Here is a 23,622-nt window from a genome sequence, read left to right on the forward strand (position 1 = left end):
ATCTCCTTTGTATTTGCTTCCCAACCTGCGGGCCTCAGCGTGACTCACCGCACCAGACTGCCTGGCCCTGCTGCCTGCCGCCCATCCTTGTGGCCTGGACGACTCCATGTGCGAGTTGCTGGCGCAGCGTCCAGAAAACAAACCACACCCCAGGAATGATGATACGTTACAGCATTTCTCTGCTCTGTAAGAGGCACCAGGGTCGTGTGCTGGGTCTGGGGTTTGTCCGTTCCACATCCGGTGCTGCTGTTGACTCTGGTGTCGGCCGCTGGTGAGCTGGCTGTAGTTGGTCACCTCTGGGTGGTTTCTGGGGCGGTCACAGGCTGACTAACACACCAAAGGTCAGCCAGGGTGTTGATGCTGGCACCTTTCTTCCTGGAGCACAGACGTCATCTTGGATCTTTTAGATACTTGGACTTGATTTATGCAGAACATTCTGGATTTCTGAATTAGATGGACTCTTTATTATTTTGTACTTTGGATTCTTTCTGTAAGGAGATCAGAGATAAAAATATCATTATTTTGCCAATTTGCTACCACCAGCCCACACCCCTCTTTCCCTTGTCCAAAAAGGGGGTGGTTAGAGTTTTCTTGAGTGACTGGGCTGTCTATTACGATTAGCAGATCGCTAAAGCTGTGTGATTTTAACAAGACGTAAACACATGTGGGAACCCCTCCTTTCATGTCTTTAGACATATTAATCTTGCTAATGTCAGTCCTGTCACTTCATACATTTATAAATATTAGGAACACTTAAGAGAGTTGTAGGACTGTGCGGGACCTTGGCACCCTGCTGACGACTGCACATTCTTCCCTGGGGGGCTCATAACACGTTGATACCAGCACTATATTTTGCTGGGTTTCCTGATCTCTGTTGAGTATTTGGATTTGAATGGGATGGTTTTAATGTTGCTGCTGGCTACTGCAGTGATCCAAATAAACTTTAAAGCTGGGGCCTCCATACCATAGGCAAATTTTCATGCCAGTTACCTTTACCTCAGTAGTTTTCAGCTGGGGCAATTTCGTTCCCCAGGAGACATCTGGATCCAGTTTTGGTTGTACCCCCAGTTTGGGCAGGGGGTACTTCTGTCATCTCGTGGGCAAAGGCCAGGGATGCTGCTAGGGCAATCCCTCACCCTCCCAAAGAATCATCAAAACATCAGTAGTGCCAAAGTTGAGAAACTCTGCTTTAATGTGTTTATTGAGCAACTAAAGAATAGACTCAGATATAGGAAAGTATTTATTTATTTATTTAGAGGCAGGATCTGGCTCTGTTGTCCAGATCATAACTCACTCTAACCTTGGTCTCCTGGGCTGAAGCAATCTTCTCACCTTCATCTTCCAAAGCGTGCTGGATTACAGGTATAAGCCACAGTGCCCAGCCTGAAAAGAATACTTTAAATGGGCAGGGTATGGTGTCTCACGCCTGTAATCCCAGCACTTTGGGAGGCAGAGGTGGGCAGATCACCTGAGATCAGGAGTTCAAGACCAACTTGGCCAACATGGTGAAACCCTGTCTCTACTAAAAATATAAAAATTAGTCCGGAGTGGTGATGGGCACATGTAATCCGAGCTCTTCTGGAGGCTGAGGCAGGAGAATCACTTGAACCTGGGAGGGGGAGGTTGCAGTGAGCTGAGATCGTGCCATTGCACTCCAGCTTGTGTGACAAGAGCAAAACTCCATGTCAAAAAAAAAAAAAAAAAAAGAAAGAAAAAAAGAATATGTTTAAATGAATGGCAACCCAATTTGCAAATGTATATTTTAAGTTGTCCTTTTTTAAATGTTGCCAATTACTTTATGTGTTTTAAGAAATATCTTTGTGGTTTACTAGGGTATTCCTCAAAAAGAAAAAAAGGATTAAAACTGCACAAACATGCTGATATAAAAGCTAGTAGCTTCTCAAGCTGTGAAAAGTCTGTGATGCAGAGAACAGCTCCCTGTGAGCTGTATTTTGTTTGCTGTGGTCCAGCATGGGTTTAGATCCTACCTGGTTAGTGAAAGAGAGAATGTGAAGTCATTGCATTTGCATTTGTCAAAATCCTAGTTTTCCACTTACCTAATAGTTTTTTGTTTGTTTGTTTTGTTTTGTTTTTAAAGATAGAATCTTGCATCCGGGGCCTGTAATCCTAGCACTCTGGGAGGCTGAGGCGTGTTGATCACCTGAGGTCAGGAGTTCGAGACCAGCCTGGCCAACATGGTGAAACCCTGTGTCTACTAAAAATACAAAAATTAGCCAGGAGTGGTGACATGCACCTGTAATCCCAGCTACTGGGGAGGCTGAGGCAAGAGAATCACTTAAACCCAGGAGGGGAAGGTTGTAGTGAGCCGAAATCACGCCACTGCACTCTAGTCTAGGCAACAGAGCGAGACTCCATCTCAAAAAAAAAAAGACATGCTCTTGCTCTGTCAGCTGGGCTGGAGTATACTGGCTTGATCATATAGCTCACTGCAACCTCGAGCTCCTGGGCTCAAGCAATCCTCCAGCATCAGCCTCCTCAGTAGCTGGGACTATAGGTGTGCACTACCATGCCTGGCTAACTTTTTTGTTTTTTGTAGAGGTAGGGTCTTACCATGTTGCCTAGGCTGGTTTCGAACTCCTGGCGTCAAGTGATCCTCTTGCCTTGGCCTCCCGAAGTGCTGGTATTACACGCATAAAACACCACACCTGAACTAGTCTTTTTTGTTGTTGTTGTTAAAGTGAGAGACCCAGACCCAAATCCTCTTTCTTCTCCCAAAATGCTAATTATTATTCATTTTAAGTTATAGCTCCAGATTACCTTCTAGGATTATTCACATTTTGCTTTGTAAATGCTCTTCTTGAAAGGAAGCATCTATTGACAGTACATCAGAAATTCCATGGCTCCTTTATGACATTTCTGGGGAAGTAAATGAAAGGTGTAAATTAAGAAAAGCAAGTGTTTGCCGTTCCCACTTTAACCTTGTGTTATGTTAAGTGGCTTTGTTGAGGAGGGCTGTCACTGTTCTTGAAAACTTGGGAAAATCCATAGCAAGCTGTGCCATTAGTTGTCTTTGGGAGCACAGGATGTTTGATGTGAAAATTATATGGACACATCTAATTGGGTGTATTTTCACCCCACCAGATATCAACTAAAGAGGTGACTCTTCCCCCTCCCCTGCATTTTTAGCTAGATTGTTTAACCTGAATTTCATGCTATTAAGAATTGCATTTCAGTAATCCACCTGCCATTTTTCAATGCCTTTTGTTGAGTAGCGTGTCTGTATGATCCACCTACATAACCTTTCTAGACATCTGGCAAGAGCTAGTTATCATCCCTTCCTGATTTGGGGTGCTAAGACCTGTGGTCCCCCTTCTTCCACCGTAATTTACATTCTTCCCTGAGTCCTGCAGAAACTCAGCCAGGCAGTGGAAAGAAAACAGAAACTCTCTGGACCTCTGCTTCCTGTAGAATGGGAATAGTAATTCTTATCCTGCCTGTTTCCCAGAGTTGTATATTCTTTTGCAATAAAATGTACTCAGAATTAAAATACAAAGCAGTTACACAGAGATAAGGTAGTGGCAATTATGCCGATTGAAACTCTAGAATTAAAAAATAAGTTTAGTCACATACCATGCAGTTCACCCATTTAAAGTATATAATTCAGTGGTTTTTCGTATATTTACAGAACTACGCAACCAGTATCGCCATTGTAGAACGTTTTCCTCACCCCCAGAAGAAACTGTACCCATTAGCTCTCACTCCCCATTTCCCCCACTCTGCCCTCTCCCCCATGCCCAAGGCAACCATCAGTCTACTTCCTGTTTCTATGGGTTTGCCTGTTCTGGCATTAGATATATACATGAAATCATACAATTTGTGGTCCTTTGTGACTGCTTCTTTCACTTAACTTAAATGTTTTCAAGGTTTGTCCATGTTGCTACATGTATCAGGACATAATTTCTTCCTTTTTCTTTTCTTTTTTTCTTTTTTTTTTTTGAGATAGAGTCTTGCTCTGTCACCCAGGCTGGAGTGCAGTGGCATGATCTCGGGTCACTGCAACCTCTGCCTCCCAGGTTCAGGCGATTCACCTGCCTCAGCCTCCCGTGTAGCTCAGACTACAGGCCTGTGCCACCACTTCCGGCTTAATTTTTATTTTTTTGTATTTTTAGTAGAGATGGGGTTTCACCATGTTGGCTAGGCTGGTCTCAAATTCCTGACCTCAAGTGATCTGCCTGCCTTGGCCTCCCAAAGTGCTGGAATTACAGTCATGAGCCACTATGCCCGACCAGGACTGTATTTCTTTTATGGCTGAATCATATTTCATTATATGGATATACCATATTTTGTTGACCCATTCATTGGTTGATGGTAAGCTTCAGAATTAAAAAAATATATTAAGCTAGTTCATATTTGCTTTCATTTTCCAAATGATCTCTTTCCTTTCATTGCAAGTTAAGTGTTCCTACGATAATGACTGTTACGGGGCAAAGATGACCAAGTCTATCAGTGGTCCACACATTTCAACAAATATGTACCTCAGCAGACTACCTGGAACCAGACATTGGGTAAAGATAACTTTAGAACTCATGGTTTCCCTGTAACACTAAAGACTTTTTAATCAATGCAATTAGTAACTTTCTAGTTACTGTTACTCTTTTTTTTTTTTTTTTTTTTTGAGGCAGGATTTCACTCTGTTGCCCAGGCTGAAGTGCAGTGGCCCAATCCCAGCTCACTGCGGCTTTTGACCTCCTGGGATCAAGTGATAGCTGAGACTACAGTCATGTGCCACCACACCCCGCTCCTTAAAAGTTTTTTTTTTTTTGCAGAGATGTGGTCTCACTATAGGCTGGTCTTGAATTTCTGGCCTCAAGGGATCCTCCTCCCTCAGCCTCTCAAAGTGCTGGGATCACAGGCCTGAGCCACCACACACACCCAGTTTGTTGCTCTTTCTGTAGTTTGGCTAAGGATTAAGATGTTATCTCCAGTGCCTGAAACATGCCTCTGATAGGTGCTATCTCCCTTGTCTTCGTTTTTTACTCTGGTTGTAATCCTGGAAGCTGCAGGGATCGGTCAGATGGCAACAGCAGATTCTATTTTTTTTTTTTTTTGAGGTGGCATTTTGCTCTGTCACCCAGGCTGGAGTGCAGTGTGATTTCATCTCACTGCAACCTCCACCTCCTGGGTTCAAGTGATTCTCCTGCCTCAGCCTCCTGAGTAGCTGGGAATACAGGTGCCTGCCACAATGCCTGGCTAATTTTTGTGTTTTTAGTAGAGACGGGGGTTTCACCATGTTGGCCAGGCTGGTCTCAAACTCCTGACCTCAAGTGATCCAGCTATCTTGGCCTCCCAAAGTGCTGGGATTACCGGCGTGAGCCACTGTGCTGGGCCAGCCACAGCAGATTCTGATCAGGTGATCCCCTTGCCAGCCTGGGGAGCCTTTTGGTTTTGGGTTTGGTTTTTAAGTTTGTTACTGTTTTGGTGGTTGCTTTTACCTGTTGTAAATATTAAGAAGCCCAGGCACGATGATGCTCTGAAGACAGGACTAGTAGTTTTGTCCCGATTTGCCACAGACTCCTGCCTGCATCTGGGTTCAGGCAGCCACAGGGAGAGCTGCTCTTCTCAGGAGATCTAGCCCGGGCCAGCAGCTTTATAATCAGTTCTGATCACCACCCTGCTGTTTTTGGCATTAATGTCCCTTAAGTACTTTCAGGAGAAAGTTTTCAAAGAAAACCTGATTTTTTTTCTTTATTGGCTGTACCTGTTAGACATATGAAGATGTCTTTCACTTTACAAAGCAGGGGGAACCCTCAACAATCTTTAAGAGAACCCTAAAAACTGAGTGTTGTCTCAGAGCCATCTAAATCCAAGAACATTGGACCTATTATGCTTATTCTGGCAGATGGGCTCATCCCTTTTTTTTTCCTGAGACAGAGTCTCGCTCCGTTGCCCAAGCTGGAGTACAATGGTGTAATCTTGGCTCACTGCAACCCCTACCTCCCAGGTTCAAGCGATTCTCCTGCCTCAGCTTCCTGAGTAGCTGGGATTATAGGCGCACACCACCACACTCAACTAATTTTTGCATTTTTAGTAGAGATGGAGTTTCACCATGTTGGCCAGGCTGGTCTTGAACTCCTGACCTCAGGTGATCCGCCCCCCTCAGCCTCCCAAAGTGCTGGGATTACAAGTGTGAGCCCTGTGCCTGGCCCCCATCCTTTTATTGGTGAGAAGAAAAGAGAGCAAGATGAGATTGACCCTTGCAACTTATGTGTGTACTGTCTCTGCCTCTGTATACACACACACACACGCACCACAGATACACCACACACACACAGCCCACACACACAGCCCACATACACAGCCCACATACACGCACACACAATTTAGGATTTTCCCCCTTCTCTCAAAAGTCCTCTTTAACATGATTTGTACTAATAAAGTTATAAATGTCTGGAGTTAGAAGATAGCCAAAGTTTTGGGTGGCGTAAGAGATAATTCATCCCAGACTCCACACCCCTTATGCCATGAAAACTTCACCTCTCCTTTTCAAGCTGAGAAACCCCAAATACACTACAAATACGTTACAAGGCAGCTGTCACATCACCATAGGCCAAGCAGAAGGCATTGTGGATGCCCTGGGTATATACTCTCTGACACAGCGGTGACTGCCTACGCAGTCAGATTTGTGACACTGTGATTCTTTTTGGAATTCATACACTGGGGCAAGGATTGGAACCAAGGTTGCCAGTGAATGGGGCCGGCAAGTCTTGTTTTCAGGTTTCCTTGTGTGTTCCCATTCTGAACAAGGTGGTGGCAAGTTGATCCTGCCTGTGGGAATGCATTGTTCTTGAATATTTATATCTTTATATGCTCCCATTGGGATTTCTCCTTTCATAATGTCTGAAAAGAACTTGTTTTCATTAAAGCCATTTCCATTTCATACATTTTTATGCAATTTAGCGTTTATGGTGTCTCCTAACCAACATGGTTTGTTTTCATAAACACCCGAGAAGGTTTAAATAACATTTTCTCATAAATTAGCCCTCGTTTGCACAATTATTCAGTTATTGCATCAGGAAGACCCTCTGGAGTTTGATCTTGTCAGGAAACATATTAGCAGAAAATAGTGTGTTATTATCTAATGCTAATAATTGGTTAGTGGAAATGAGAAAAGAGGATATGTAATTGGGGTTCCTGTGGCTAACAAGATGTGAGCTATGAAAGCATTTCCAGGAGAAATTCCAGGAGTATTCCAGGAACCTGTTATTTACTTTTTAAAACATTTGATTCCCATTGAAAGGGGAGGAGGGCGCTGTTTACCAACACTGCTTTCTTTTTCAGAGCAAATCCATCTAAATTTCCTGAGTGGTAGCTAGATCCCCTGACACACCTAGCCCCTATGTTGTCTTGACTTGTCAGTCCCATTTTAGGCTGCTAACTTTCTTTTTGTAGGAAATATGTTGGCTTTTAAAGAGAGAATTACCTAGTACACATCACAAGTCCTGATCAGACCCTCTTCTCCCTCCCTTGATTCTGCCCAGTGATGCTCACAGTACACAACACACACCAATACTACTTCCCAAAGGCTGCTTGGGAGAAGGAGCGTCCCTTTAGCAAGAATCTCATTATAAGCACAGTATAATGCTGACTTCATTAGCTAGATTCACAAAGCTTTCTGCAGCCTGTGCTGCTTGAACCCGAACTTCTGCTTCATGTTTTTTCATAGACAGTCATTGCTGAGTAAGGTGGATGGCTTCTGTGTTAGGCTTAAACATGTGAAATCAACTCCTGTTCTCTCAAAGTCATTGATGAGCATGGTTTTTCATGCTTGCTCCCTGACTTGTCTGGAAAGATTATACTGTTAAGGACAGAGGTTCTCTCAGTTGCATATGGAAATAATGGATATGAAGGTTGCAAGGAGAAGCTTCATTTTCCACCTGCTTGAGGTCGCATCAAACCTCATCCCTGTTGCGGGAAACAAATGGGAGTGATGGCTGGTGTCAGCTAGTGTATGGATGTCCTTGAAATTAGATGTGCCTGCAAAAAGACTTGATTTAATGTTAGCCAGGTCTGTTTGAACTTCATTATTATTATTATTATTATTATTATTTTGAGATGGAGTCTTGCTCTGTCGCTGAGGCTGGAGTGCAGTGGCCTGATCTCGGCTCACTGTAACCTCTGCCTCCTGGATTCAAGCAGTTCTCCTGCCTCAGCCTCCTGAGTATGTGGGATTACAGGGGCCCGTCACCACATCTGGCTAATTTTTGTATTTTTAGTAGACACAGGGTTTCACCATGTTGGCCAGGCTGGTCTCAAACTCCTGACCTCAAGTGCCTGCCTTGACCTCCCAAAGTGCTGGGATTACAGGTGTGAGCCACTACCTTTCCCCCTCCCCCCCCCACATGCCTTGGTTAATATCTCAAGTTTGGATAATGGTAAGGTTAACCACTTCACCTTATTACTTTTCATCCCAGTAAAGCCTTGACCTTTCATGTATAAAACTAATTTAGTGTCGATACAGTTAAAAAGTCAAAGCATCTCCTTTATTCAGAATTACCCATATAACTTCTTTGTTAATAACTTTATTCCTAACTTGAAAAAATTTTTTTTACCCTTTTTCCCTGTATTGTTTATGATACAATAATGAAAAAAATTATCTTGTTTCCAACTTCTCAATATTTGATAGGTACGCTCCCCCCACCCCAAAGGAAAAAAGAAACAGTTGACAAAACTTTGTTTTAGCCAACAAGCACCTTTTGAAATGATGCTGCAAATTCCTATTCATGATGCCATATTCCTAAAATACTTTTTCTTGGTCATGTTGAACTTTTATTCAGTACAAGAAATCTTCGCTCTGTGCACGCGTGTCTGTGTGCGTGCACGTGTGTGTTTATGTTTGTGTGTGCACATGCACGCATGCATGCAGCCTTTTCTCCTTGAATGTGACTTATTTTAATAAATTTACCCTTTTATTATATAATGGCCATGTCCAGAAATTCAGGCACATTGCTTCTGTACATGGAGAGTCAAGGCCCTAGCGAACCCGCTCCTCGGTATTCCGCTAGCCATACAGAAGTGGAGTGTTTTGGAGGTGGACACAGCCCTTAGAAGTCATCCAGCAGCCAGCACCCTCATGTGCTGTGTCAAGCTGAGCCCCAGGAATTCGGAGAGTACAGCGCTAGTCAGTGGGAGGGTGGCAGTGGTAGTGACACTGACGCCCTACACTCTGTCTGTGCTGAGGTCGAGGAGGGGTGAGCAGTGCTTTGTAAAGGTATGTGAAAAGGTGGCCTCTTTCTGTGCTTGTTCTGTTTTGCCTTCTGTTTGGAGCCTTGTCTCTTTCTCAGGTGAGGTCTTTGAGGGCTGAGGTAGACTTCATTTCTGCATGCCTTGAGTGCAGAGATGGTGATTACGTTTCAACTTGTGCCAACTTTGAGCAGAGTGGCTGTGTGGTATGGAGGTAGTAAGGGAAGAGGGAGGTGCTGTGTATGACCTGGACACTTGCCATTCGTGACTCTAGGACATTGCCCTCCACATATACTGATACCCTCACTCACACACACACACACACACACACGCGCGCGTGCGCAAGTGTGGGCCCATACTCACACCTTGCCACTCACACATGCTCACATTAAAAAAAAAATAATGAGAAAAAAGGGTTGCATAAATTTGCCATGTGAGTGATGATATCCCAGTCTGGGGAGGAACTGGCTTGTCTTTATGATAAAAATGGTAGCTTATCTGGGGCCCTGATTGCAGCTTCTTTGCCTTTGCATCAAGTTGACAGTGTATTTAAGATATAATTAGTTCCCATCAAAGTTACCTCACCTTCAGAGGTGAGAATTATTGATGGTACATAAAGCTGGATCAGTGTGACCTGTAAAGACCTTACCTCTCTCCAAGGTTACATGTGTGTACGTGGGGTTGGTTGGTTTGTTTGGATGGTTGGTTTTTGGCATCCTTGTGTGTGAATAAATGATAAGAAATATGAGGATGTTACTTTCTCGCCGATTTTTAAAAATTGTCAGTTCGCTACTTTGCTTTTTTAGTGGAATGGCCCTTAGCAATATCCTTCTTTTAGATGGCTTTCTTATTGTTCCAAAGAAGCCACATTTCCAAAAGAAAATTCTTCCATTTATGCATAGAACCTTGAACTCTATTCTTTAAAAATCTAGGCTTTAGTTTCAGCTCCTTTTTAGCTGTGTGGTCCTGGACAGGCCCTTTTACATCTAGACTTGGAGGTTTAAAGAAAATCATAAAGAATTAGATTAGATGATTTCTAAGACTCACTTCATTTTAAAACTCTGATCTTTCAGAGACCCACAAATCCGTTCCCTCTTGCTGTGGAGGAGAAAATACATGAAAATTTGAATCCACATGCATTTGTCAGGGTTCTCCAGAGACACAAAACCAATAGGATGTATGTGTTTAGGTAGAGAGATTTGCAATAAGGAACTGGCTCACCCAGTCATGGAATTCCATAATCTGCATCATCAAGTGTCATGATCTGTAGCTGGGAAGCTGGAGACCCAGGAGAGTCCATGGTGAAGCTCTAGTCTTAGTCTAAAGGCTGGAAGACTGGTACAACTGACGGTGTAATTCCTGTTCGAAGGTTGGCGGGGCTCGAACCCAGAGATACTGCTTTAGCTCAAGTCCGAAGGCAGTTACTCAGGAGGATGCCCCCTGATTCGGAGGAAGATTGGCCTTGTATTCTATTCCGGCCTTCAGCTGGTTGGCTGAGGCCTGCTCATATCAAGGAGGGCCATCTGCCTTGCTCAGTGAATGTTAAATTTATTCAAAAATATCCTCAGAGAAACATCCAGAATAATGTATAACCAAATATCTGGGCACCCTGTGACTTAGTCAAACGGACACATAAGGCCAGGCATGGAAGCTCACGCCTGTAGCAATCCCAGCACTTTGGGAGACCGAGGCTGGCGGATCACTTGAGGCCAGGAGTTGGAGACCTGCCTGGCCAACATGGTGAAACCCCATCTCTACCAAAAAAATAAAACATTAGCCGGGAGTGGTGGTGCACGCCTGTATTCCCAGCTACTCGGGTGGCTGAGTCACGAGAATCGCTTGAACGCAGGAGGCGGAGGTTGCAGTGAGCCGAGATTGCACCCCTGCACTCCAGCCTGGGTGACAAAGAGAGACTCTATCTCAAAAAACAAAACAAAACAAAACAAACAAACAAAAAAACAAAAATACCCTGACACATAAAATTAATTACCAACGGAGTTTTCTGAGGCAAAGAGTAGTAAAGCTCTTGCCTTTTTCTTCTTGCCTATGAGGTTGGTTCAGATTCTTCTAATAGCCAATGGTTGTTGGCCAATTTTACTCTGAATGACACCTTTCTTTCTTTTTATTCAGGTCTCCCTCTGTCACCCAGGCTGGAGTGCAGGGGCACAATCATGGCTCACAGCAGCCTTGCTCTTCCAGGCTTAACCAAACCTTTCACCTTGGCCTTCTGAGTAGCTACGGGCCTGCACCACCACATCTGGCTAATTTTTTTCTTTTTTAAAAAATTTTTAGTAGAGACGAGGTCTTGCTATGTTGCCCAGTCTAGTCCTGAACTCTTGAGCTCAAGCAGTCCTCTAGCCTTGGCCTCAGAAAGTGCTGGAATTATAGGCGTGAGCCACCGCACCCAGCCCTGAGTGACATTATTTCGTACAAAATTCTCATCTCTGGAGGCCTTTGTATTTTTAGGGGTTTTGTTTTTCAAATGCTTTTCACCTCCTTCTATACTTGTTCATTTTTAAATGTTTCCTGGCAGAGCAATTAGTATTTTCTGGCTTACTAGGTGCTATTCGATTGCATTAGCTTTTGAATATTACCCAGCTAGTTGTGGAGTGGGGCAGTAAGCTCATAAAGAAGCGAGATAGTGGAATACACAAGTATTACTACGACTTTATGGATGGCACACCTGATTCTTGATCCATGTGGCTGTGTTCAGATCTGGTTAGCACACGATGACATCAGGTGCTGAGCCACCAGTGAGACTCAAACCCAGCAGCCCTGTCAGTCTACCTTCTCTCTTAACTTGATCCAGCCTCATAACTTCACTTTCCACAGGAGGAATACACCTCTTGAGGTCCTGTGTCACAAATAGGCAGTGTTTCTGGAGAAAGCCAGGAGGCAGATTTTAGTGCTGGTTAGCATCTGTGGCCTCTACTTTCTGGATTTGGTGCATTTTGGAGACCACAGAATGACATGAAATAGCTCAGTGCTGCCAGTGGCGTTGACAGGGACACTAGAGGTAAAGGAGGGCCCTTGGGGCAATTCCAGCAGGGGGGTGGTGGCTGAAAGTCCTAGTCTTCTTTCTGCAGAGACTGGCCACTGCTTCATTCTTTCAAGAAGCGCCAAATCCCTACTTTAGTACTTTGCCTTGTAACAGCCCACTCATGATGTCAGGAGAATGAAACTCACGAGGCCTTCATTTACTTTTATCCTGTAACACCTCCAATTTTTCCCACATCCTCCCTTGATTTTGGACAACTATGGAGGCCAGTCTGGCAGAGGTGACGACTGCTTCAGTCAAAATTCTTCTCTGTCTCCTCAACCCCAATTCAGACTGGCCTGAGCAAAATGAACGTATTGATCCATAACTGAAAAGTCCAGAGCGGTCAGGCATCAGGCATGGCTGGATCCAGAGGCCCATATATTAGAACCATCTCTTTCCAGTTCTGGGCTCCGCTAGCCTCCCAGTTGGTTTTACTGCACAGAGGTTTATTCAAGTCCAAAGAGATCTTATGTTTGTCTACAAGTCTATGACCTTGATTCTGAACCTGTGTCTATGGGAAGGGGTTGCAGTGTCTGAGTGAGCTTGTACTGTGTAAACTCTCCCACTTCTGAAGCTGGGTGTGGGGTTCACTCCACTAAGCTACATGGCTTTAGAGTCAGGGGGCTGCCCCCTAAGTAGTTGGCAGTAATTGTTACCAGAAAAATCATGAATGGACATTGAGCAGAAAACTCAGCAGATGTTTATTTCCTGGTCTTTAGGATTTGTTGAAGAGTTTTTTGTTTGTTTGTTTTTTAAGAAAGACTCAAAGGAGGAGGGGGGAGAAACTATAGTTATTTTATCATGGTATAAAAAGATTTTGTAGTTGTATATACATTTGAACTTTTTATAAGACATCTCCTACCCCCCTAAAATTGGAAGTCATTTACTAAGACTTTGTATTCTGTAAGAGAATTGGAAATGAATAATTAAGAACATTAAAGAGGACAGCTGGGGGGCGGTGGGGAAGCGTGGTCTTGAAGGGGTAATAAACCTCCTTCCGGCCACACAGACACACACACACACACACACACACACAGGAAAGGAAAGCAGTGTAGCCCGGCAAGATAAGGTGGAGAATAAGGTTAGGGGTAAGGTTAATTCTACAAGTTCAAAGCCAGTAGCCCCTGATGCAATGCTGGACGTGAACTGTAAATTTGGCTCTGAGGTTCCCAGGCATGGGAGAATATCTAGATCTGTACAGAGAGGTTGTGTGTGTGTTTAACATTTCCATAAGGTACAATTTCCTCTAAGAATAAAGGCCATGAGGAAATGCCCGTGGAAGATAAAGAAGACCATGTGGTCTGTGGCAACCACGGATTCATTTCTTTCCCAGCGCGTTCTCTGGGGCACTTTGGTAACTCTGTCTCTTTGCTCTTAGCATTGTGTTAGAAAATAAAGCAAGCAGACAGGGATTAAACCCTCATGTTGCTGGGTTCCTTCTAGAAACAATTGGAGGGCTAACCAAGTCACCTTTGGTGGAACGCAGTAACGTGAGTCACTGCTGTGGCTGGACTGAATAGGATAGCCTTAGCTGTAAAATTGGGCTGATCTTTCAAATGGACTCATGCTTGCCTAATGACTCACGCTCCTGTTTACAAATCAGCTCTGTGAAGAAATGCAGAGTGGGACGCTCTGCTTCCCAGACGGAGACCTTAGACCTCCAGGGGTGGAGAACCAAGTACTTCCTCTGGTGCTCAGCTTCCCTTCCTGGGGGCAGATCTCTCAGCTTCTGGCAGTTAGTTGGTTGCTCTCAAAATCCAGACACAGGGTCAGCTGCAGCCAGCATGGGCCCTGGAGTAGTAGCTCCAGTTATGGGGCAGCAATGGCCGCCTCTCATTTTGGGAGCTCACTTTGCCTGTGGATGGTTTCAATCCATCTGGATAAACTTGGAGCCCATGGGAATACCATGTACTGTGGTAACCATGTACATTGCTCTAAAGACATGGCTGCTGTTGTATACATTTTTCCTTTAGTTTTATCAATTTCCTCTTTTCCAGAGTCTTCCATACCCACTATGTCTACTGTGATAGTGAACGTAAAACATGTACAAGATGTTGGTGTTATCCTCAATCTCTTAGTCTTAATCCTGAACAAATTACGTGAAAAAATTGTTCATGGAGTTTTTCCTCGTATAAAACTTTTTGCAATGAATATAAAAGGCATAGCTATTTCTCTTTTTTAAAAAAGGAAAGTAGAATAATATTTCTTGGTTGCAAAGTCGCCCTTCTTGGACCCCAAGTTGTTTTTTACAGCCCTAAATTCTCTTGTTTATAGAGCCATAGACAGGCCAATGGGTCTCTACAGCAGGCACCTGCATGAGTTGACTGGGACCTGGTCTATATTACCCTCTGCCATTTACTAGCTGTGTGACCTTGGGCATGCTCCTTACAGTCTCTGAGTCAGTTTCCTCCTCTGTGAAATGGGCATGATACTACCTACCTCATAAAGTAGGTGTGAGGATTAATGGAGTAAGAGGCACACTCCTGTCCAGGGCCCCAGACAGAGTAGGCTGTCAGTAAACTGTAGTAGTTATTGTGACAGGGTTTGAAATTCAAATTAACACATATTTCTTGAGCACCCAAGGTGTGTGCTGCCAGATCTTTCAGGGGGTCCAGGATTGGTAGTATAGTTGCTTTTCTCAAAAGCCTGTCGCCTGGCAGAGGAAAAGGTGTTAAGGTATGAGTGAAGACAGATCAACCAAGCATGGTGCTGCTTGCCTGAGATCTCAACACTTTGGGAGGCCGAAGTAGAAGGATTGCCTGAGCCCAGGAGTTCGAGATCAGCCTGAGCAACATAGCAAGATTCTGTCTCCACACACACAAAAATAAAAAGATTAGCTGGGTGTGGTGGTGTGTACCTGTAGTCCTAACTGTTTGAGAGGCTGAGACAGGAGGATTGCCCAGAAGTTTAAGTTCAGTCCGGGCAACATAGCAAGACCCCATCTCTTTAAAAAAAAAAAATCAGCTCGCCAAACAGCTGAAGTATTAAGTGGAACCATATGTAATTGTATATTTGTGGGACAGAAATACCAGCAATTTCACATAACTAATAGATTCAGTAAGGTAAGTTGAGAGAGAAAATGCTAGCTAGGTGATTCTTGAGAGGCTCAGAGGAAGGGGAGGCCATGCCCATTAGGAGAATGGTGGGTAGGGGTGAGAATACAGAACAGGAAGGCTGCCTGGAGGAGGCTGCATTTCAGATGTTCCTAGAAGGGACCCTGAGCTGGATGGCAGGGAAATGGGAGAGTTCTGATTTGCGCTGGGAACTATAATCCCTCTTGCTTGGAGCTTCTGTAGAAATGTGGGTTAGGGTAGAAAGGAAGGCTGGGGGCTGTGTGTGCCTTGGTGACGTGTCCCCCTCACTCCCGAGCCTTACTCTGTTCCCCTTTCTTCCTGGCAGCAGAGCCCCCTCCCTTGCTGCACTCAGGGACATGACTGTCAGCACTTCTACCCCCCCTCAGACTTCACTGTCAGCACTCAAGTCTTCAGGGACATGAAAAGGAGCCACTCCTTACAAAAAGTTGGGGAGCCCTGGTGTATTGAGGTAGGTCTCGGAACAGAATGACGGTATGAGATGAGTTAGCTCTGAAATGAAGCCGCCCATCCAAAGTTTACCTCTCTCTAGGGCAGGGCCCATCCACTGCGGTCCCTGAATTCTTGGCGGGTCACTGTCATTTCGGGTGCCATGATGTCTGGGTGTGCTGACCACTGATAGGGATATCATAGCCATAAAAATGCCTGTTTACAAGGAGAGGGTGGAGGGTGGTGCTCCCATGCTTCCAGGATACCTGGCTCCCAGTGAAGGCCTCGTGATCCAGTGCCACACGTAACTTCCGTGAAAATGAGGAACACAACATTGTCCCATTAAACTTGGCCCCAGGAAGTGTCTCCTGGGACTCTTCACAGTTCGCAATGGAGAAGCTACCACCTCAACTTCGCCTTCGTTACTAGTAATTTAGAACTTAAAGATTTTCTTTTAAAATTCAGGGTGCTGGAAAATGCCCGCTTTGCCTCGACAGTACCTCCCAGAGGCAGCCGTGAATGGCTTTACTTGCAGGTGTTGCTCTCCAAGGACAGGAAGCATTGTCAGTTTCCTTTAAATAATTCAGTACAACATCAATCCCCCACACTGCTCAGTGCTTGGGAGTGGCAGTTCTCTTCAAATTAGTGGTCCTAAAGAAAAAAGAACATCTAGAACATGCTTTTATCTTGAGAAAAGCAAAAGTCAATGCAGATGAAAAATTTTCAAGGAACGCTTAGATTTAAACAGCAAATGATTTAGTACTAATGTTAGCTTTTAGAAAAAGAAAACTGAATATTTATGAACCGATTAATAAAGCCTCTGTTTTTAAAAACATTTATTGTATACCTACTGGGTGCTGTGCTATGTGTTAGAGCCACAGGAACAGAAAGCAGTGTCTCCAGCAGGCAGAAACCTGGAGTGATATATATGTACGTAAGTCTTGCTGTTGGAGAGAGAAAACGTGGAATAAATCATCTTTAAAAGTTTATTCTGGCATAGGAAGTGATAAATAGCCATATAAGAGAACTAGAAACTGTAAAAATATATAAAGAAAATGTAAATACCTATATTCTTATTACCTATTGATAATCTCTCTGTTTTTTTTTGAGACGGAGTCTCGTTCTGTTGCCCAGGCTGGAGTGCGGTGGCGCGATCTCAGTTCACTGCAACCTTTGCTTCCCAGGTTCAAGCGATTCTCCTGCCTCAGCCTCCTGAGTAACTGGACTACATGTGCACGCCACCAAGCCCAGCTAATTTTTTGTATTTTTAGTAAAGACGGGGTTTCACCGTGTTAGCCAGGATGGTCTCGATCTCCTGACCTCGTGATCCGCCTGTCTCGGCCTTCCAAAGTGCTGGGGTTACAGGTGTGAGCCACCGCACCTGGCCTTTTTTATTTTTCATTTTTTTTTTTGAGATGGAGTCTCACTCTGTCTCCCAGGCTGGAATGTGTGATCTTGGCTCACTGTGACCTCCACCTGCCAGGTTCAAGAAATTCTCCTGCCTCGTGAGTAGCTGGGATTACAGGTGTTTGCCACCACACCCGGCTAATTTTTGTATTTTTAGTAGAGACAGAGTTTTGCCATGTTGGTCAGACTGGTCTTGAACTCCTGACCCCTGACCTCAGGTCATCCGCCTGCCTCGGCCTCCCAAAGTGCTGGGATTACAGGCGTGAGCCACCATGTCTGTCTGATAATCTCTCAATATTTGGATACGTTTCCAAATTTCTAATCATTCATGTGCACAAAATTGGGATTATACCTCATAAGGTTTTGCAAATTCTTTCTACTTTTAATTCTAGGAACACTTTTTGATATTATAACATACCTAATTCTCTTTAGTAACTTCATGAACTAAAGTGGAAATCCTCTGGTCCAACTATTCCCCGTTAGCCAAATGTGCATAAAACCGAAGATGTGGCTGGGTGCAATGGCTCACACCTGTAATCCTAGCACTTTGGAAGGCTGAGGTGGGCAGATCACCATGTCGGGAGTTCGAGACCAGTGAAACTCGTCTCTACTAAAAATAACGAAAATTAGTTGGGCGTGGTGGCACGCGCCTGTAATCCCAGCTACTCGGGAGGCTGAGGCAGGAGAATCGCTTGAACCCGGGAGACAGAGGTTGCAGTGAGCCGAGATTGCACCACTGTACTCCAGCCTGGGCAACAGAGTGAGACTCCGTCTCAAAATGTTTCTGGAGTCTTTCAGACTTTTGCTGTCTTGCACGCTTGCCTCTGATCTTACATGTTCTTGGGCCGTGCCTATGTCTTGATTACCTGGAGCTACTGCCTGTGTGTGTAAGGAGCATGCCCTTTAACTGGCCTGGGTCTGATAGAGCAGGGAGGCCCCCTTTCTTCTGCATTAGCCATGGCCTGGTGGAAGATTTGTTTCAGTAGCCTGTAGTTGGTTCAGCTTTTAATAAGCATAGCTGTTCATTCTGGCTATTTATGTTAAGATGATATGAATATAGCTATTCTCCCATCAGAGCCTGGCACATGGTAACTCATTAATCTTTGGTTGGCGGCAGGAGGTAGATAAAGGAACCGGGCACCCATTTTAAGTATGAGGAAAACGAAACAGAAAGACTGGGTTTCTTCCTTATAACTCAAGATCCGCAGGAGCTGATTAGATCCCTGGCGCCAGTGACTGAGCATTTCTCAGTCTTGTCCTCAGAACCCAGCAGCATCTCCCAGGGACGTGCCAAAATGCCACGTTTCCAGGATGTCATCTAAATCTGTAAACCGTGAATAGGTGAGATATAAAGATGCCACTTAATGGGCTGTGCCACCTTGGGCAAGTTACCCGACTGATCTGTGCTTCAATTTTTCCATCAGTGATAAAGGTTCACATACGGGCTGTATATAAAGGGAGTGCTTGGTGAGAGAGTTGGTGGGCTCAGACTGGTGCAGGCAATTAGCAGGATTCTTGAGGAGTCACACCCTGATGGTGCGTCCGTGTGATGGGCCGGTCGCTGCTGGAATAGCTCAGTTATGTGTTCCCTGTAGGTTTTCATGGAAATTCACATGTAACATTCCTAGTACCTACTTCAAGAATTTTGGTGGTGGCTGGGCGTGGTGGGTCACACCTGCAATCTCAGCACTTTGGGAGGCCGAGGCAGGCGGATCACAAGGTGTCAGGAGTTCAAGACCACCCTGGCCAACATGGTGAAACCCCGTCTCTACTAAAAATACAAAAATTAGCCAGGCGTGGTGGCACATGCCTGTAAGTCCAGTTACTTGGGAGGCTGAGGCAGGAGAATTGCTTGAACCTGGGAGGCAGAGGTTGCAGTGAGCCAAGATAGCACCACTGCACTCCAGCCTGGGCAACAGAGCAAGACTCCCTTGGTGGGGGGGTGGGGGCAGGGGAAGAATTTTGGTGATGTCTCAAAATCCTGATCCCACAGCATGGGTGTGATAGAAATAGCTCTGCAGAGTGTGGTGGGGACCTCCTGTGACTGGTCATAAGAACTAAGTTTGAGTCCAATCCTCACTTTTTTGGCAAGGTGCTTCCCCGCTCTGTGATGCAATTCCTGCATCTGCAAAAAAGGGGGTGGTCATGGGATATTCCCCCAGTCTGCTCCATTGGGTACCTACGGAGATCCCTTGACATTTAACACAGGCTTCCTGTGATCCAGGAACTATTGTAAGAATTACTGTAACTACCTCCTATATTAACTTTTCCAAACCTTGATAGCAACCTTATGAGGGAGGTGCTGTGATTATTCCCATTTTGCAATTAAGGTAACTGAGCCAGAGAGAGAGAAAGCAACATCCCTGAGATCACACAGCTGAAGAGTGATAGCTATAAAATTACTGGTAATGAAGGGCCATGGTTATTGGCCATGGTTCAGAGCCGTGATACCAGCCATCTTCCACTTGTTCAGGGAGAACGTGTTTGATCCTTTTCTTCACTCAGCCACCTTAGGAGTTGGGAGGAAATTTTGGTTCAGGATACCTAAGTTCTTACAAGTCTCAACAGTTGTACTTTCTGTCCCATCCACATTTCAAATTCATTGTCCCTTCTCTTTCTTTCCATGTAATTCAGCCGGATTCGAACCCTTTAGATCCCTTCCTCTAGGGAATTAAGGTTGGTAGACCAGCTGAGTAAATGTGACTCAGAAAGTCAATATCCACCTGGGCAGGGATGAGTCATTTCTTTCTAGTTAGCTATTCATGTACATTTTAAAGCTCGCCACACAAAGTCATTACATTGAGGCTATTAACATGTTTAATAGTGACAATAATAGGGTGTGACCCATGGCATATAACCGCATTCAGATAAGAAGAAAGAGTTTTCTTTTTTTTTTCTTCCTGTAATTGCTCAGTCAATACCATTTTCACGGAAATACTTGCAAACAAACTTTTAAAAAGTTCTTTGTCCAAACCCTTCCCTGATTCCTTGTTTCCTTCCTCTTCAGGGGTTCTATAAACTTTTCCTGATCAGTGGCCGGGGATTAGCGAGATGGTGCACTCTTGTCCTTCTGATTTTGTGGTTGACCTACCCTTTTGCTGGTGTTCAGCCAGTTTTTATTGCATTTTTTGGGGGGTGTGTGCGCGTGCACACGCATGTGTGTATTTTCAGGAGGGGGCACATTATTGCTGCTACTTGCTTGTTAACCTCTCAATCTAGAAATTTCAGGGAAGAAGAGACTTCCGCTAAATTTGCCAAGCTAGACGCATAAACAAGGAGTTAGCCATTTTGGTGAGAGGAAATGAAACTTTTCTTGGGTTTATTAGACCACATCCTATGTGGCTTATTATATGTCTGATTTCTAAAAAGCATGTCATCATGGTCAAAGTTTTATTTTTGCTTGTTAGTCATTTGAAACAAATATAGATATTGCTTCATTTCCTGGGTACTGTATTTTTCAGTACGTGATATGTATGGAAAATTTGGATCTACACAATGAAGTGCACTAGAAGGGAAGTATTTGCTAATTTATAAGTCTCTACATTATAACTTTGGATTAGCAAGCATTCTGCTAACTAAACATTTTCATTTATCTCCTACCCCTGATTATATAAAGAAGCAGATGAGACAACCAAAGAAATACCCCTCCAAGACAAAGTGAATATTTTGAAATACTTCCTCTCAGTCGTTTAAAAAATGTGATTTAAAAATCATAGGTGGGATTATACGATACATGCACTTGTTTTCTGTTTATTTTACATCTCTCTATACTAGAAACACTTTCCTATGTATGCCACAGAAACTCTTTGTGAAAGTACTAATGGTTATCTCTCCTGTGCCTTTATATGCTTAGCTGTTGCCCCAACGAACACAGACTGTTTCCAAAGTTCTGCTGTTGGCTGGGCACTGTGGCTCATGCCTCAAATCTCAACACTTTGAGAGGCCGAGGCAGGTGGGTCACTTGAGGCCAGGATTTGAGATCAGCCTGGCCAACATGGCAAAACGCTGTATCTACTAAAAAAATACAAAAATTAGTTGGGCACATGGTCCCAGCTACTCAGGAGGCTGAGGCAGGAGAATCGCTTGAACCCAGGAGGCGGAGGTTGCAGTGAGCCAAGATTGCACCACTGCACTCCAGCCTGGGCAACAGAGTGAGACTCCATCTCAAAAAAACAAACAAACAAAACCAAAAAACAGAGTTCCACTATTAATAGTGCAACTGCATCTCATGTGGCAGAGGGTGTAAGTTGCAAATAGTGAAGAGAGAGAGATTCTGGAACATTCTATAATGTCCCCTTGATGTATGTGACCCCTCATTGCCTTGCATGTATAGCCCCGGATTGTTCTGTGCAAGTGGGCCAGCAAATTCAACTCCTTGTCACCCCCTCTCTACCCCAGTTCATGCTGACTGGGTAGGATGGCAGTTGGGACTACCAGATTATTTTAACTTTTTCCTTCCCCACATTCTCTATCTGCCAAATTTTTTTGTTGAAGTCTTTTAGGCTAAATGAGTGGACAAATTTTCTCTGCTGATCAACCACTGTGGTAGTGTCAGTGGACACTGCCGTTCCTCCCTGGGAATTTTTAATGCCTCAGTGAGGTCATATTCCCAGTGCAGAGGGAACATGACATAACCCCACTCTACTTATCAGATGCAGAGCTTGCCACCCGGAAAACAGACGCAGAGAAGCCGGGATCATTTCTGGCCCCATTCCCCTCATTGTTCACCATTCGTTGGGCTGCAAAGAGATGTCATTGTAAACGCTATCCTTTTCATTTTGTATACTAAGAAGGAAGCCCAGGCACTCTCCTCGAGGTCTTCCAAGGAGCTCATCCATGCAGAAGATAGGAGTATTCCTGCACCCTGCATCCTAGCTTCAGTGGGCCCACTTGACACCCGCTAGGGCACTGCAAGCTGTGCCCATGTCTCTCCACGTTAGTGGCTACCTCCTTTTTCCCCTTTCGTTGTGAGCCACGTATTTTCTTTGTGTCTCGTGTGACAAAGGTCATTCGTAGAGAAGATTTGGGCCTTTGGTGTGTGACATGGCATCCCCACAGTTGATTGTTTTGGCTCCTCCCCTTTTCTAATGCTGTGAGGTGACAGGTCAGTTTTTAATGGGCTGGTCTGCGTCAAGGGAGAGTATAAATTAGCCTTAAGACTTTGTATTCCATACAGGGTCTCCCATATGAGAATACGCGGTTAGCACTTAGGGAGAGGGGCAGACGCTGCAGGGGTGGTTTTCACATTATCTGCCTATCAGTCAGCGTTTCTGTTGATGTACCTATTTCTCAGGTATTAATCCCTTTTATGATGTCACCAAGGTAGACGTTTGGAATTTGGAAACGGAGAGGAACCATATTTCAGCCCAGACTCTGGAACTTAATTTACTCATTTTTATAAGGGCAGTGATTATTAGGCCCGCAAAATAGGAGATCTGAGTTCTTATTCTTCGTTATAAGGCCTGTCCTATGGACCTTATTGGAAAGGTATTGATTGCATCAGCTGCTGCCGGTTTTGCCAGGAGCACCATCATCTTTCACCTTTTACTTCACACCCATCCATGTTCTCTGTCACATCTCTGAAAGGCCGTTTCAAACCGGTTTGCATTAAGAAAAATCAGTAATTTCTTTTTTTTTTTTTTTTAGTTTGCTGGAAGCACCATAGAAGGCCAGATTTGCTTTTCCTGGTCAATGTCTGGCTTCTTCTACGGGGGCCAAAAATGAAAGAGGAGCAGCCACACCCTTTTAGATTGTGGCCATGTCACAGCGCACTCACAGCCAGCTTCAGAGGCCGGGGCAGCAGGGAGAAAGGCTCTTGGCTGGGAGGATCTAAATTAGAGGCCTGTTTGTATTCAGAGTGAAAGTTTCTGTTTTGGAAAAGCCAGTTCTCTCCAGAGGGGAGGGTGGGGATGGGAAAGCAACGAAGACACCAGAGAAAGAATAAGTAAGAGGGGGAAGTGAGGGGGCATGTAGTGGCTGCAGGACATGGAACCCCCCTGCTCGGCTTCTGCTCCAACCCTACTGGTCACTGGGTCAGACAAGCTTAGCCTGAGCCCCGCAGCACCATCCCTGTCCTGGTGGTAGCCTCTTGCTGTTTGGAAACACAGAGTTGGGGGAGATGACAGTAGCTTGACTGTGATCTATACACAGGACAGGTTGGGAGGGGTCCCGCACACTCTCACTTAGTGCTCATCCCAACTCCTGCCTGCTGGGTTTGTGGCAGCATTTGTGGTAAGCCTTGTGGTTCGCCGGGGGCCAGGGTGACAGGTGAGAAGTCCACTTGTTCGTGAGAAATGAGCTCCACTAGAAAGTAGGAGCAACTTGTAACGAACCAGGGGGAAGTCCAGTGTGTAGGCTGTCACAACTCACTCTCTCGGGACAAATTTCTTTCCTCTTGCCAGTTGTAGAAGAACCCATGAGGAGGCCAGGTGCGGTGGCTCATGCCTGTAATCC

General features: G+C 44.7%; 1 protein-coding gene across 21 annotated transcripts in view; it reads left to right on the top strand.

Moving 5' to 3' along the window:
- Positions 1–23,622, top strand: part of TCF7L2 (transcription factor 7 like 2) — a 220,023-nt gene that overhangs the window by 126,080 nt on the left and 70,321 nt on the right. For 2 of the 21 annotated variants that reach the window (XM_025396047.1, XM_025396037.1), the window contains one exon: positions 15,644–15,784. The exons of the other annotated variants lie outside the window; for them this stretch is intronic. In XM_025396047.1, the coding sequence (XP_025251832.1) occupies positions 15,644–15,784 (141 nt within the window). The remainder of the gene's footprint in view (positions 1–15,643; positions 15,785–23,622) is intronic. 21 annotated transcript variants of the gene reach the window in all.

This window comes from Theropithecus gelada, chromosome 9 (assembly GCF_003255815.1).
Source record: "Theropithecus gelada isolate Dixy chromosome 9, Tgel_1.0, whole genome shotgun sequence".
NCBI classification, from domain to species: Eukaryota; Metazoa; Chordata; class Mammalia; order Primates; family Cercopithecidae; genus Theropithecus; species Theropithecus gelada.